The following is a 14,934-nucleotide window of genomic DNA, read 5'->3' on the forward strand; positions in this document are numbered from 1 at the left end:
GGGCTTCAGCGCCGTCCAGTTGAAGACGGGCAGGCGGAACTTGGTCTTGATGGGCTTCTTGATGCGGATGGCTGCCAGCGGGGCAGGACCCAGCTCAGCCTCCGCCAGGGCCGGGGGACGTGGGCTCTGCCCACCCTGAGCCACCCGGTCCCCAGGCTGTCACCGTCCCCTGTGCCGCTCCATCCCTTTGCCGTGGTCCCTGCACCCATCCCTTGGCCATCGCAACCCCTGCTCCCTGCAAACCTCCCTCTTCCTCTGTCCCCACGGACCCTGTGCCCTCCCCACCCACCCAAGAGCTTTACAGTGAGGGTGATGCCCCCGGGGGCTGGGGCTGCTTCTGTGCAGGGAAACCCCTCTGGTTTCTCCCATTACCACCCCCAAGGGGCTCCCTGGGCCACTACAGCCCCTCCTTGGTCCCCCCATCCCCTCCAGCGCCCCCCCTGTACCCCCCGCTCCCCGCTGCCCCGCAGCATCATCCCGGACCCCCCGCAGCATCATCCCGGACCCCCCGCGTCCCTTCGCGGGCCCTGGACCCGTGAGGGGCGGGGCTTACGGTAAGGGAGGCGGGGCTTACGGCAAGGGGGCGGGGCCTGGCGCTGGAATGGGCGGGGTTTAGCGCTCCGCGGGGCGTGGTTGGGCGCGGGAAGGGGCGTGTCCTCCCGCAGAGGGGGCGTGTCTGGCTCTGGCCCCGCCCCCCGCGGGCTGATATAGGGGCGCGCGGGGCCGCCCGGCCCGGCCATGACCCTGCGGCGGCTGCGGCGGCTCCGGCCGAAGGAGGAGGATGCGGCGGCGGCCCCGGAGCGCCCCGGCCCCGCCGACGTCTACCGAGCGCTGGCGGCTGCCGGGGGAACCCTGCCCCGGGTGCGCAAGGTAGGGCTGGCGGCGGCCCCGGGCGCGGGGAGGGCGGGGGAGCCTCCCCGGTGCCCCCGGTGTGTGCACGGGGGTCGGTGGGGACCTGGCGCCGCGATCGGCAACGGACCGGGGGGGCGGGACTGGGGGTGCGGGGTGGCCCCGTCTCGCGCGGCCACTGGTGCCCGCACCCTGCGGGGCTGCCCCGGTGGCTTCTGCTGGGCTCTGGTCCTGCCCCGGTGACCCCCCCGAGCTTTGTCCCGTGTCCCCATCCTGTCCCGGTGACATCCCCCCCGAGCTTTGTCCCGTGTCCCCATCCTGTCCCGGTGACATCCCCCCCTCCTGCCCCAGCGTCTCTCCACCCCGGTCCCTTCTTCCACCGGCATCTTCCCAGGGTCCCCATCCCACACCAGTGTTGTCCCCCAAGTGTCACGTCCTGTCCCATTTCCTCCCCGCACCAGGGACAGGCCCCCACCCCAGCGTACGTGGCCGTGTCACCAGGACAAGTGTGTCCCCCCCCGGGCTCTGCCCCACAGGGAGGACGGGACAGGGCAGAAGGTCCCTCCATGGGACGTGGGACCATCCGCCACCGTGCTCCTGGGAAAGCCCCTTTTTGGTGGCGCTGGGGCTGTCACCGCCCCAACGCTCCCCCCGGCCCCACGGCGCTTCCTGAGCGTCCGGGGGGGAAGCGAGAGCGTAGCCGACATCCGGAGCAGAAGTGGCTTTCGTGGCCGTGCTGGCGCGGCCGGGGTCACGTGCAGTGGCCTGGATCCCGCTCACCGCCAAGGCCACCACTGGAGACGTCCCCGAGGGGGCTGGGGTGTCCCACGTCACCTCCCCGTCACTGGGGTGACATGGGAGCCCAACATGACTGGCAGCAACTTTCCCTATGGTGAACGCACCCGATTCTGGTGGTTTTGCACTTAAACGCCCACGGATGTGTTTGGGACGGTCAGCCACGGGGCTGGTGGCACCTGCAGGGCTGGGGACACGCAGGTGGCGCAGAGCAGAGGGAGCTGGTGGCAGCCGGTGGCCATCGAGACGAGCCACGTGCCACCCTCGAGGCGCAGCTCGCGGTGGCACTGGCCGCAGAGGGGCATTTGGGGACAGCCCTGTCGCCTCCTGCCCCGCGGCGAGGGTCCTGCGGTGCCCAGCCTGTCCCTCTGCTCGCCCACGCCTCCGCGCCCTCCACAACAGGGACATTGTCTGGGCGGGGGGGGGGAGTTTTGCATGAAAAAACCCGACTTTGTGACCACAACAGGGCCCCTCTGTGCCCGGGTCCCCCCCGGAGCGTGGCGTGGGGTGGGATGCGGCGCGGGTGACGTCGAAGCGTGGGGCAGATGTGAGGGTGGCTTTGAGCACCGATAAAAGCCTCGTTATGCCCAGCCGGCCGGGGGGGCAGTGGGTGCACCCGGGCGCTGGTTCGGTGCCGGTTTGGCACGGTGCTCCCCGCGGTTTGGTGGGGTCTTGAGGGGACACGCGGTTTTGGCTGTCCCTGCAGGGGGTGGCGGGGGGACGTGACCTGGGACGGTGTCCCCCGCTGACCGCTGTCCCTCTGCCGCAGGGCGCGGGGTTCAGGTGGGTGTCCCCGAGCCAGTCCCCGGAGGAGCACAGGTAAGGACGGGGGGCCGGCCCCTGCTGATGGGGGGGACACGCAGGCGTGGGGCTGGGGACGTGTCCCAGCAGGTTGGGGCCCACACACCCCGCAGGGGCTGGAAACGGGGGTGATTTTACAGGGGAGCCCAGAGTGGGCGAGAGCAGCGATAGAGATGCAGCTCCCCGGGGTGACCTGACACCCCTGGACCCCACGGCCATGGGACAGGCTGCAGGGCTCTGGCCAAGGCCACCCTGAGGGGGGTGTCCTGTCCTTGGGGGGTGTCCTGTCCTTGGGGTCCTGCCCAGAAAACCCAAACTCTGAAGCAGTAGAGTTGGAGTGGGGCGTGCCAGGGGCTCTGCCTTGTCCCTGACGCTTGTGTCCCCCAGGAGGGTGGTGACGCTGGAGAAGAAGGTGGAGGAGACCTTCGGCTTCGAGATCCAGGTGGGCGCCGTGCCGAGCTGCGCCGAGCCGTGCCATGCCGAGCTGTGTTGAGCTGTGCCGTGCCGTGCCACGCTCCCCACCCCTCCAGCCCGTACCTTGCTTTGCATCGAGGGTATTTTTAAATTGTCGCTGAGCCAGGGTTTATTTTTAGTCGTGACGGAGCTGCCTGGTTACCGAAGCCTCCCCGGCCGTGACAGCGGGGGCGGCTGGGGGGGCCCCACTTGGGGCAAAACCCCCTCAGGGTTGGGGTGCTGTCCCGCATCACCTGGCAACAATTAAATGCTGCAATTGCCACCTCATGGCTGCTGCCTGGGGGGGCTATGGGGGGGCCCCCACGCCCCTCACCAGCCCCCCCGTTTCAGACCTATGGGCTGCACCACCAGGACAGGAACAGTGTGGAGATGTTCACCTTCGTGTGCCGGGTGCACGGTGGGAGCCCGGCTGAGGCTGCGGGACTCCAGACTGGTGAGAGCACATCCCTGGGGGGACACGGGGGGCCCCGGCAGCACCCCTCAACCCATTGCCCCCCCCACTCCAGGGGACACCATCACGGGGGTCAACGGGCTGAATGTGGAGGGCATCCGGCACCGGGAGATCGTGGAGATCATCAAGAGCTCGGGCAACACGCTCCGGTGAGCTGGGGGGGCGCAGGGGGGTCCCGGGTGGCCCCCGGGCCCCACACTGACGGCTGCTGCCCCACAGGCTGGACACGCTCTACGGGACGTCCATCCGGAGGGCTGAGCTGGAGGCCCGGCTGCAGTACCTGAAGGTGAGGGTGGGGGACTGGGGGGGGTCAGGCGGGGCTGGGGACCCCCCCACACTGTCCTCACCCCTGTCTGCTTCCCCCCAGCAAACGCTGTATGAGAAGTGGGGGGAGTACCGCTCACTGATGGTGCAGGAGCAGCGGCTGGTGCGGGGTGAGTGGGGGCCGGGGGAGGGCGGGGGGGGGGGTGTGGGGCTCTCCCGGCCCCCCTTGATCCCCCCGCGTCCCCCATCAGGCGTGGTGGCCAAGGACCCCAACATCTACGACACGCTGGAGTCGATCCGCTGGTGCCTGCAGGCTGGCGGGGGGCTCCCCGGCGGCTCCCCCCGCGCCAGCGCCTGCGGCAGCGACGATTCCCTCTACCAGACCTGCCTGTTCGCCTCCGCCGACTCGCTGGACCGGGACAAGGATGGGGACAAGGATGGGGACAGCGGGGGTCCTGCGCCCCCCCCGCCACGGCCCCGGCCGGGCCTGGCCCGCAGCGCCAGCCTGAAGTGCAGCGGGGGGCCGGGGGCTGCGGGGCGGCTGTGGGCCCGGGCCGGGGACCCCGCAGAGGGGGCGGCCGCCCCCCGCAAGGGCCGGCACAGCAGCTTCCGCCGGCGGCTGCTCAAGTTCATCCCGGGACTGAACCGGGCACTGGAGGAGGAGGAGAGCCACCTCTAGCCAGGGCCCCCCCACGCCTATTTATTTATTTATTGCAAGGGGCCGCACGCCCCCCGCCACCCCCCGGGGCCGCCAGCAGGAGCTCAGTGTCGGCCTCGGGGGTCCCAGCTCGGCCGCTGGCTGTGGAGGTCACAGCACCGAGGGACGGACATGGGGACATCCCCGAGGGGGCTCGCGAAGCCACCGCTCATCTCAGGAATCGGTGCCCTCCTCGCTGGGGGGCACAGGGGGGCCCCGCCTGCCCCCCGGCTCGGGGGACAATGGGGGTCCTGCCGCCCCCACGGGCTTTTTGTTCTGCGCTCGGCGTTCGCCAATACAGAGACTTTTTGCAGCAGCCCGTGGATGTGAGTGGGGGGACAGAGCCCCGTGGGGTCAGGGGTGGCTGGGGGGGACGTGTCCCGTGGGGGATCCCCCTGGGCTGCAGCTGCCCCCCCACGCTGCCCCCTTTGCCTTCCCACCTGCCAGGAAGGCCTTGGGGTGACCGGAGTCACCTTGGGCTCTGCCCGGGCTGCTGGGGACACCCCTGTCCCCCCGTGTCCCCCCACCTGCCGCAGCCCCCGGTGCCATGGGCCGTGTCCCGGCACGGGGGGGCCCAGCCAGGCCCTTCCTGCCCCGTTTCCTCCAGCAGCCGGCGGGAAGCTGGTCCCACCCCGAACTCTTCCGCCAGTGGGGGCCGGGGTGCCCGTGGGGACAGGCACTGGGGTCCCCCCCACCCCTGCCCTGCCGCCCCCCACTCCCACCAAAACAGCATCCAGAGGCCCTGGGGGGCACAGAGCCCCCGCTGCTGCTGCAGCGAGCACCCACGGGTGCGCGGGGGTGGCCTTGCACAAGCGTTCCGTGCAAGCACCGAGAGCCTCCAGCCCTGTGCCACAGACCTGCGGGGGGCCCCGGGGCTGTGCGCTGTGCCTCAGTTTCCCCTTCGGCTTGTTCCCATTCCTGACTGGGCCACTGCATGTTTGAGGAGCCCCCAGCTCGGAGCTCCTGCACCCCACAGCTGGACCCCCCCTAGGGGGGTCTGCAGGAGGTTTTGGGGATGAGCTCATGTATGTGCCCTGCGGGGCTGTGTGTGCACACGTGTGTGCGCTAGAGCTCCGTGTGCACGTGTGTGTGCTGCAGGGCTGTGTGTGCACAGGTGCACTAGAGCTCCATGTGCACACGTGTGTCTGCTGTGGGGCTGTGTGCACATGTGTGTGCTAGAGCTCTGTGTGCACATGTGTGTGCTGGAGCTGCATGTGCACACGTGTGTGCGCTGCAGGGCTGTATGTGCACATGTGTGTGCGCTAGAGCTCCGTGTGCACACGTGTGTGTGCTGCAGGGCTGTGTGTGCACAGGTGCACTAGAGCTCCGTGTGCACACGTGTGTGTGCTGTGGGGCTGTGTGCACATGTGTGTGCGCTAGAGCTCTGTGTGCACACATGTATACACTGTGGGGCTATGTGTGCACACGTGTATGTGCTGCAGGGCTGTGTGTGCACACCTGTATGTGCTGTGGGGCTGCGTGTGCACACGTGTATGTGCTGCAGGGCTGTGTGTGCACACCTGTATGTGCTGTGGGGCTGCGTGTGCACACGTGCACCATGTGCCGACACGTGTGCGTTGGGGCCCAGCCAGCTCCCTGCCGCTCTCCTGCCTTGTCCCCGTTCCAGTACAGCTCCGTGCTTGGACATTTATGGTCTGGCTCATGGTGCCTGCCTGCCTGCTGCCAGGGTCGGGGCACCCCGTCCCCGTCACGGCCGTCACGAGACCCCCGCCCGTGGCAGCTGCAACCCCACGCGGAGCTTTTTTTAGCCCTGACCTAGAGCCGCGTGTGCCCGGGGCTGGGGAGGCGCCGGCCGGACACCAGGGTCACGCGTGGCACCGGGCAGTGCCGGCGGGGCCGAGGCTGCAGGGTTGGGCTGGGAACGCCCCGGAGCAGCCTGTCATTACCGGCAAATTTAGGCCCGGGACAGGGAGCCAGGGCCGGTCATGGGCACCCTGCAACCGCCACCCGGGCCGTGGGCACCCCGCGAGCCCCCATGCCCACCCAATGGGCCCTGGGGGCGTCGGGAAGGGACAGCTCATGGCCCCTGTGTCCCCATGTGTTCCCCAGGGTGTTGGGGTGGATCTGGCACCGGGGTGCCAGCACAAGCTGGGGCTCCCCCCACATATCCCCGTGGCCTTGCTGGGGTGACTGGGTTCGGGTTTCCTCCCCTGGAGCCACCCGGGGTACAGCTAATCCCTGCTGCGGGGGCTGCCGGTGTCACCTCCTGCTGCTGGTGTCACCTCTCCCGCTGCTGCCGCCACCGAGCGATGGGTGCAAAAGGGCTATGGCCACCATGCTCTGTGACCCCAATGGCTTTGGGACCCCCCCACAGCTCCAGAACCCCCGACAGCTCCAGAACCCCCGACAGCTCCAGAACCCCCGACAGCTCCAGGACCCCCAGGCTGACCCTGTCCGGGGAGCTCCTGGCTGTACCCCCGGGCTGGCACCGGCTTTGTCCCCCCGTTTGCACGGGCTGCTGCCCCAGCCCAGCACGGGGCTGGCACCGGCTGCCGCCCCCGCTTTGTCCCCCGTTTGCACGGGCTGCTGCCCCGGGCCGAGCTGCGGTACCGGCCGCGCCGCTCGCGGGGCGCGGGGACCCCGGTGAGTCCCGGCCCAGCCCGGGGGATCCCCGCGGGGGCGACCCCGGTGGTGCCGCGGGATCCCGGGGACGTCAGCGGCCGGCTGTGACGTCACGGGGCCCCCGCCTGGGGGGCGGGAACTGGGGCCAGAGCGAGGGAACGGGCGGCGGCGGCGGCGACGTCACCCCCGGTATCCCCGAGTCCCCCCGGGCTCCTGGGGCCGTTCGCCTCCGGTCCCAGGCGGGGGGGACACTAACGGGCGTGGCACTAAAAAGGGGGACATTACTGGGGTGGCACTAACGAGGGTGGCACTAATGGGGGCACTAGTAAGGGTGGCACTAACGAGGGGGCACTGCTGGCATAGCACTAATGGGGGTGGCACTAGTGGTGGCACTACAAGGGTGGCGCTCATGGAAGTGGCACTAACGAGGGGGACATTACTGGGGTGGCACTAACGAGGGTGGCACTAATGGGGGGCACTAATAAGGGTGGCACTAACAAAGGCGACATTGCTCTGGTGGCATTAACGAGGGGGCACTAATGGAGGGGGCACTAATGGGGGTGGCACTAACGAGGGGGACATTGCTGGCCTGTCACTAATGGGGTGGCACTAAAGGGGGGACGTTGATGGGGTGGCACTGAAGGGGGGGCACTACTCGGGTGGCACTAATGGGAGTGGCACTAATAGAGGGGCACTCATGGGGTGACACTAACGAGAGGGACATTGCTGTGGTGGCATTAATGGAGGTGGCACTAACGGCAGTGGCTGTAACAAGGGGGGGCATCGCTGGGGACATTACAGACGTCTGACACCAACAGGGGTAATTGCCAAGGCTGGCATCGCTGGTGGCACTAACAGGGGGACACTGACAAGGGTGGCGTTTCTGGTGGCACTAAGGGGAGTGGCACTGGGTGGGGAGCATTGCTGGTGGCATCGCTGGTGGCACTAACGTGGGGAGGGGGCATCGCTGGGGGCATCGCAAAAGACTGGTCACACTAACGGGAGGGACGTTGCCCAAGGCTGGCACTGTTGGTGACGCTGACGGGGTGACACTAATGGGGGTGGCACTAACAGGCTAACGGGTTGGGGGGGGACATTGCCCGAGGAGGCCGGCGTTGCTGGTGGCACTAACGGGGGTGGCACTAACGGGGCTGCCAAGTCGCGGGGATCGACCGGGCACGGCGGGGCGTGTCCCCCAAGATTCCCGATTCGGCCCCGGGAGCGGGTACAGGGGGTAGTACCGGGGGAGTTTCGGGGGGTACCGGGGGTAGTATCGGAGGGGTACTGGGCGGGTACAGGAGGGTACCGGCTTGGTACCGGAGGGGTACCGCGGGGTTACCGGGGAGTACCGGCTCCCTCCCCGCCCACCTCTCGCCCCCCGGCCGCCCCGGCCCGGCCCCGCTCGGGCTGAGCTCATCGCCGCAGCCTCGGGCGCCGTTCCCGGCGCTGGGCGCCCGCCAGCAGCCGCCGCTCTTTCCATCGCCCCGGCCAGGGTCTCCCCGCGGGGACTGGGGGCGGGGGCGGGGGGGATGCGGGAGGACACCGCGGATACCGACACCGAGGACGCTGAGCACCGAAGATACCGGCCCAGATGGGCACCTGGGATACCGGCACCGGGGAGGCACCGAGGATGGGGCTTCGGGGGTGGCAGCACCGAGGGGGCACCGGGGATGGGGGCGCAGGGAATGGAGTCACCGGGGGATGGCAGCACCTGGGTACCAGCAGCGAGGGGACACCGGGGATAACGGCACCGGGGATAGCGGAACCGAGCGGGGACAGAAGATGTGGGCTCCGGGGATGGAAGTACCGGGGATGGCGGAACGGAGGGGGCATCGGGGATAACCGCACCGGAGATAGCGGCACCAAGAAGGCACCGGGGATGGAGGCACCGAGGGGTGTCAGCACCTGGGTACCAGCGGCGAGGGGACACCGGGGATAGCGGCACCGGGGATAGCGGTATCGAGGGGATACCGGGGGATAACGGCACTGGGGATAAAGGCACCGAGGGGATACCCGGGGATAACAGCACTGGGGATAAAGGCACCAAGGAGGCACCGGGGATAGCGCCACCGGGGATACCGGCACCGAGGGGATACCCGGGGTTAACGGCACCGGGAATACCGGCATCGAGGGCCACTGGAGATCCCAGCAGCGAGCGAGTACGAGAATAGGGACACCGGGGATACCGGCCCCGGCCCCTGCCCGTCCCAGCCCCGGGGTCTCCCTCCCCGTCTTCCCCCCCTTTCCCCGGCGGCGGCCCCGGGAGCCCCCGGGATGGGGGGGGGCCGGGGGGCGCCCGCGCTATTTTTAGCCGGGGCCGCGCGGGTATTTTTAGCGCGGGCGCTGCGGTTGCGTCAATGGAACCCCGCGTGCGTCACGGCCGCGCCCCCGCCGGAACCGCCCCCCCCGCACCTTCTACGGCGCCGCCGTGCGTCACGGGCCCGCGCGCCGCCCCGCGCGTCACCGAGCGCTTAAGAGAAAGTAGTGACGGGACCGGAGCCCGGCGGAGCCCGCGCGGCGGCGGCGGCGGCAGCGGAGCGGGAACCGGAGCCCCGCCGCGCCGGCACCCGGGTACGGGCGGCACCGGGCTGCGGGGAGCGGGCGGGGGACACCGGGGGCGGGATGTCCCGGGGATGGGGGGGTGCGTGCAGTGGGAGGTGCACGGGGTCGGGCGGCCCGGGGGGAACCGGGGCAGGTGTCCCGGTGGTGGTGCTGGAGGCGGGTCGCGGCGGGCGTCCTGCGAAGCGCATGGAGTCGGGTGTGCCGGTGGCACCGGGTGACGCCGGTTCGGGTGTCCCGATGTTACTAGGGGGCAGCCGGGTCGCGTGTCCCGGTAGCACCGGGGCTCAGGGAGGCGGGCGTCCCGATGTCACCGTGGAGAACCGCGTCGGGCGTCCCGATGTCACTGGGGACTCGGAGCTGCGGGCGTCCCGCAAAGTGCATGGGGTCGGACGTCCCGGAGGCATCCGGGAGAACCGGGTCGGGTGTCCCGGTGGTACCGCAGGCGAGTCGCACCGGGTGTCTTGCGAAGTGCCTGGTATCGGGTGTCCCGGTGGCACCGGCGGGGAACAGGGTCGGGTGTCCCAGGGAGAACCGGATCGAACGTCTCGGTGGTAGCGGGGGGAGCCGTGTCGGGTGCCGCGGTAGCACTGGGGGCTCAGGGCGGTGGGCGTGTTTAAAAGTGCATGGGGTCCGGTGTCCCGGTGGCAGCGGGGATCCCGGGGCTCGCGTGTCCCAAGGACACGCACAAGGCCCATGAGACCCGGAGCCTGCGGGGAGGTTTGGGGATCCCGCTGGAAGGGACCGGGTGGTGCGATTGTGCCGGACTTGCCCAGGGGTACCCGGTAGCGCCGGGGAGGGGGTGGCGCACCGGGCAGGGGCAGCAGAGCGAGGGGTCCCGGTCCTGGGGCTCCCAGGGAGAGTCAGCCCGACAGAACCGGGAGCCATTTCTTGGGGCTGCCCGCAGCCGTGCAGGGCTGCGGGGCTGGGACCAGGCTGGTCCTCGGTCCCGGGACCCCCCACCGGCTTCGGCTGCAGCCAGGGAGAGTCCTGAGCTCGGGGGCTGCGGGGGGCAGAGCCACCCCAAAACCCGGCATCACCCTGGGAGCCCCAAGCAGAGTGAGCATGGAGGTGGAGCAGGCAGCACCGTGCAGGCAGCACCGTGCAGGCAGCCCTGGGGACGTTGCTTTGCAGGCAGCACTGTGCAGGCAAGCCCCCCGCTGCCCACGCAGGCCTGACAGCGGCTGCGTTTCGGCGCGGCGAGGCAGCAGGTGCAGGCAGGGAGGTGGGCAGCGTTACCTTCCCCCCCGCCGCTGCTGCCAGCTGCTCTCGCCCGCCCGCGGCCCAGGCCCCGTGCCAGGGGCTGCCACCAGCCCGCGCAGGCAGCGCCCTCCAGGCCTGGGCACGGGCAGCTGCCTGCGCTCCCAAACAAGGAATTTGCAATTAGTGCTCAGGCCATGGGCAGCGTGGGGGCTGCTGCAGGAATCTGTGCCCGGTCCCCAGGGGGTTCATGGCAGAGGGACCCCAAACGCCGTCAGCGAGCGGGTGAGGGCAAAAGCATTTGAATAAGGAAGCGGGGACCACGTCGGGCACTGCCCATTGCTGCCAAACCCTGCGCTGGGGCTACAGGAAGGGTCGAGGCTTTGCATAGCCCAGCCGGCGATTTGCAGCCGTGATTTGCATGCAGGCGAGGAAAGCTGCCGGTGTTCCCCACTGCCACGTCCCCAGCGTGGCCTCCTGTCTCAGTGTGGGGACAGGAGGCAGCTGGGGGGTCACTGTCCCTTCTGAACCCACCTGGTCCCCAGCAGATGGGCACAAACCCCAGCGGGGCACCAGGATTTGGCTGGGGGCTGGTGCCACCCCATGGGTGCCAGGGCTGAACCCATGCTGGGTATTTTTAAACGCAGCTCCCTGGGCAGGTATTGGCTTTCTGGGCACCGGCGAGAGCTGCCCGGACTTGGCCAGGGGAAGCCAGGGGCCAGCGGGTGAGCTGGCTGTGGTGCTGTGCCCGGGCTGCGGCGGCTCGGGGCCAGGCGCGGCGTGACCTTTAAAGGTCTGCGAGATGAATTACATTATCGTCTTGCCATTGGGGTCACTCCCGCCTTTGCTTTCAGCTGGACGCAGGACTCCTGTTACGTCCTGCGTGGGGCCAGATCTGTGCCGCAGTGCCGGGGGCTGCAGGGATGGGGGGTGGGCTCCTCTCCCCGCAGCAGCCAGCGGTTCTGGCTGCATTTGATTTTCCAAAAGGCTCCAGAACGGGTGGATGGAGGAGTCGGACCCTTGAGCCCTGGTTCAGCCTTGGCTCTGGCTTTCCCCGGCCAGCCTGGGGCTCGGTAATCCACCGCCCGCATTCCTCCCTCCTTCCCTTTCGGCAGCTTTGCTAAGCCAGCGTTTTGGGGAATGTCCTTTGCGCCCATTGGCTGTGGCGTGACCTTTCCCGAGGGTGGCAGCGGCCGCCACCGGACAGCCAGCGGCTCCGGGGATCCGGCTCCAGCCCCGGCTGCCTGTGAGGGGGATCCCGGCCAAGCCCCCGTGGTTCTCGCCCCATCTCCATCCTCGGTGGGGTCGCGGGGTGTTTGGCACAGTGGTGGGGTCCCCGCTGACACCCGCTCTCCCTGCAGAGATGCCCTGCATCCAGGCGCAGTACAGCACCGCGGGCACCGGCCCCTGCGAGCGCTGCCCGGCCGAGCTGCTCAGCCCCGAGGGCGGCCGATTCCCCATGGAGGTGGCCGGCGCGGACCTGGCGGCCGCCCCCGCCCTGCCCAGCTTCAGCACCTTCATGGAGGGCTACGCCGGCGAGTTTGACGCCTTCCTGTACCAGCTGCCAGCCAGCGGCCAGCCCACCGCCACCTTCAAGCTGGAGGACTTCCAGGTGTACGGCTGCTACCCCGGTGCCTTCGGTGCGCAGCCAGACGAGACCCTCTCCTCCAGCGGCTCGGACTGTTACGGCAGCCCCTGCTCCGTCCCCTCACCTGCCACACCGGGCTTCCAGCCGCCCCAGGTTCCGGGCTGGGATGGCTCCTTCGGGGCGTACTCGCCCCCACCGAACTACGAGGGCGGGCGGCCCTGGGCCGAGCCGGCCGAGGGCAGCGGGTCGCAGCCCCCCTTCTTCGCCTTCGGCCCCCCGGCACCCCGCCCCAGCGGGTCCCCCGGGGCCCTGAAGGGACAGCCGGGCCCCTCGCCCCGCCTGGACCCGCGGCTGCTGGACACAGACACCTTCGCCCTGGCGCAGGGCTCCCCCGGGGGCTTCGCTGGGCTGCCCCTGCCCCCCACCTCGCCGCTGCTGGAGGGGCCGCCGCTGGCCCCCACCAAGGCACGCAGCCCCGGGGCGGGCGAGGGCCGCTGCGCCGTATGCGGGGACAACGCCTCCTGCCAGCACTACGGCGTGCGCACCTGCGAGGGCTGCAAGGGTTTCTTCAAGGTAAGGGCGTGCCCCCCAGACCCGCTGCTGGGATGTTCCCACAATGCTTTGCGGCAGCGGGAGGATGCTGCGGGTCCCCTGGGGAGGGGCAGGGCGGGGATGTGGCTCTCCCCGCGGATGCGGAGCCGGATGCCGGGCTGGAGCGGGAGGAAAAGGAGGACAGAAGGGCTTTTGTTTGGGGTTCGGTGCCGCAGGCTGAGCCATGGCCGTTCCTTCCCCTCCCGCAGCGCACGGTGCAGAAGAACGCCAAGTACATCTGCCTGGCCAACAAGGACTGTCCCGTGGACAAGCGGCGGAGGAACCGCTGCCAGTTCTGCCGCTTCCAGAAGTGCCTGGCCGTCGGCATGGTCAAAGAAGGTACCGGTGTCCCCTCCTGGGGTTGGGGGGGTCCCAGCTGGAGTTGGGGGGTGACCTCGCTCTGCAGCCCAGCAGAGCTGAGGACAGACACGCTCACTGCACGTCCCTCGCTGCAGTGGTCCGGACCGACAGCCTGAAGGGGCGGCGGGGCCGCCTGCCCTCCAAGCCCAAACAGCCGCCGGACACGTCGCCCGTCAGCCTCATCACGTCCCTGGTGCGGGCACACATTGACTCGGTCCCCAGCGCCACCAAGCTTGACTACTCCAAGGTAGGGCCGGTGCCACCACCCCATGCCATCCCTGGGGCCGCGCTGGGGCTGGATCCTGACCCCGTCCCCATCCCCATGGCAGTTCCAGGAGTCGGTGCCGTGCCAGTTCGAGAAGGAGGACTCGATGGACGTGCAGCTGTTTTACGACCTGCTCACCGGCTCCATGGACGTCATCCGCAAGTGGGCCCAGAAGATCCAGGGCTTCGGTGAGCTGCCCAAGGAGGACCAGGACCTGCTGCTGGAGTCGGCCTTCCTCGAGCTCTTCATCCTCCGCCTGGCCTACCGGTGAGCCCCGGCACGGCGCGGTGGGGAGCCCCGTGCCGGGGTTTGGGGGTGACACGTGGTTGTCCCCGCAGCTCCAAGCCGGAGGAAGGGAAACTCATCTTCTGCAACGGGGTGGTGCTGCACCGCCTGCAGTGCGTGCGGGGCTTCGGCGACTGGATCGACGCCATCCTGGAGTTCTCCCACAGCCTGCACCGCATGAACGTCGACGTCCCCTCCTTCTCCTGCCTCGCCGCCCTCGTCATCATCACAGGTGAGAACCCCCCGCCCCGCCGCTGTCCCCTTCCCTTCCCCGCGGCCGTCACGCCGGCCTCACGGCTCCGTGTCCCCCGCTCGTTAGACCGCCACGGGCTGAAGGAGCCGAAACGGGTGGAGGAGCTGCAGAACCGCATCGTGGGGTGTCTGAAGGACCACGTGGCCGCGGGGGGGGCCGAGCCGGGGCGCCCCGGCTGCCTCTCCAAGCTGCTGGGCAAACTGCCGGAGCTGCGCAGCCTCTGCACCCAGGGCCTCCAGCGCATCTTCTACCTGAAGCTGGAGGACCTGGTGCCGCCACCCCCCATCGTCGACAAGATCTTCATGGACACGCTGCCCTTCTGAGCCCCCGGCGGGGAGGCTGCCAGCAGCCCTGACCCCCCCGGGGTTGTCTGGGGACACCTAGATCCCCCCAGGGATGCCTGGGTCCCCCTCCTCAGCTGCCTCGGTGTCCCCTTGGGGACAGCCGGGTCCCCCATGTGCCTTCGCGGCGCCGGGCGCAGACGCACAACATCCCCAGTGCCTTCACCCCCGGGGGGCATCGCCGGCGCGGTGCTCCCCTTCTCCCCTGTAAAAAAACCCCCCCCGCGTTGTAAATAGCGAGCGGTCGGATCCTGTACAGAGTGGGGAGTGCGGGGACGGGGAGGGGGCTTTGCCCCCCCAGCCTCATCCCACTCCCCTTTATATTTTTTTCTTTTTTTTCCTCTTTTGGCCATTTTCTGTATATAAACTTGTACGTATATTGAGAACCATCCAAAGGGGTTGTTTCTCTCATGTGTCTCCCCCGGTAATATCAGCTATATTTAATATACAGTGATTCTGGAGCGGGGCAGAGCGCCAGGTCTGGGGACAGCCGGTGCGGGGACAGCCGGGGCACCGGAGCCGCACGTTGCCCACGCCGCTGCCCTTGAACTGTCACTCACCTCCCTGGCGGCGGCTGC

The 14,934-nt window shown here is 69.3% G+C and overlaps 2 protein-coding genes across 2 annotated transcripts; both read left to right on the forward strand.

Moving 5' to 3' along the window:
• The first annotated feature begins 738 nt into the window (after window positions 1-738).
• On the forward strand, window positions 739-4,644 carry TAMALIN (trafficking regulator and scaffold protein tamalin). The gene is made up of 8 exons (XM_065654340.1): window positions 739-870; window positions 2,414-2,463; window positions 2,833-2,887; window positions 3,250-3,352; window positions 3,426-3,519; window positions 3,590-3,656; window positions 3,738-3,804; window positions 3,886-4,644. The coding sequence occupies exons 1-8, from the start codon at window positions 739-741 to the stop codon at window positions 4,311-4,313; spliced, it is 996 nt and encodes a 331-aa protein (XP_065510412.1). The 3' UTR covers window positions 4,314-4,644.
• Window positions 4,645-9,234: 4,590 nt separating this feature from the next.
• NR4A1 (nuclear receptor subfamily 4 group A member 1) lies at window positions 9,235-14,751 on the forward strand. The gene is made up of 7 exons (XM_065654322.1): window positions 9,235-9,485; window positions 12,035-12,834; window positions 13,062-13,191; window positions 13,308-13,459; window positions 13,542-13,744; window positions 13,816-13,994; window positions 14,082-14,751. Exons 1-7 carry the CDS (start codon window positions 9,272-9,274, stop codon window positions 14,336-14,338), a joined length of 1,935 nt encoding a protein of 644 aa, XP_065510394.1. The 5' UTR covers window positions 9,235-9,271; the 3' UTR covers window positions 14,339-14,751.
• Window positions 14,752-14,934: the final 183 nt, after the last annotated feature.

This window comes from Caloenas nicobarica, chromosome 33, assembly GCF_036013445.1.
Source record: "Caloenas nicobarica isolate bCalNic1 chromosome 33, bCalNic1.hap1, whole genome shotgun sequence".
NCBI lineage: Eukaryota > Metazoa > Chordata > Aves > Columbiformes > Columbidae > Caloenas > Caloenas nicobarica.

Bases quoted from the DNA above. Each gene is read 5' to 3' on its own strand.
- NR4A1 (XM_065654322.1), top strand. From the start codon at position 9,272: ATGGAACCCCGCGTGCGTCACGGCCGCGCCCCCGCCGGAACCGCCCCC. The intron at 9,486-12,034 runs GTACGGGCGGCA...CTCTCCCTGCAG, and splicing joins CCCGCCGCGCCGGCACCCGG to AGATGCCCTGCATCCAGGCG. The intron at 13,192-13,307 runs GTACCGGTGTCC...CCCTCGCTGCAG, and splicing joins CGTCGGCATGGTCAAAGAAG to TGGTCCGGACCGACAGCCTG.
- TAMALIN (XM_065654340.1), top strand. From the start codon at position 739: ATGACCCTGCGGCGGCTGCGGCGGCTCCGGCCGAAGGAGGAGGATGCG. The intron at 3,657-3,737 runs GTGAGGGTGGGG...GCTTCCCCCCAG, and splicing joins CCCGGCTGCAGTACCTGAAG to CAAACGCTGTATGAGAAGTG. The intron at 3,805-3,885 runs GTGAGTGGGGGC...GTCCCCCATCAG, and splicing joins GGAGCAGCGGCTGGTGCGGG to GCGTGGTGGCCAAGGACCCC.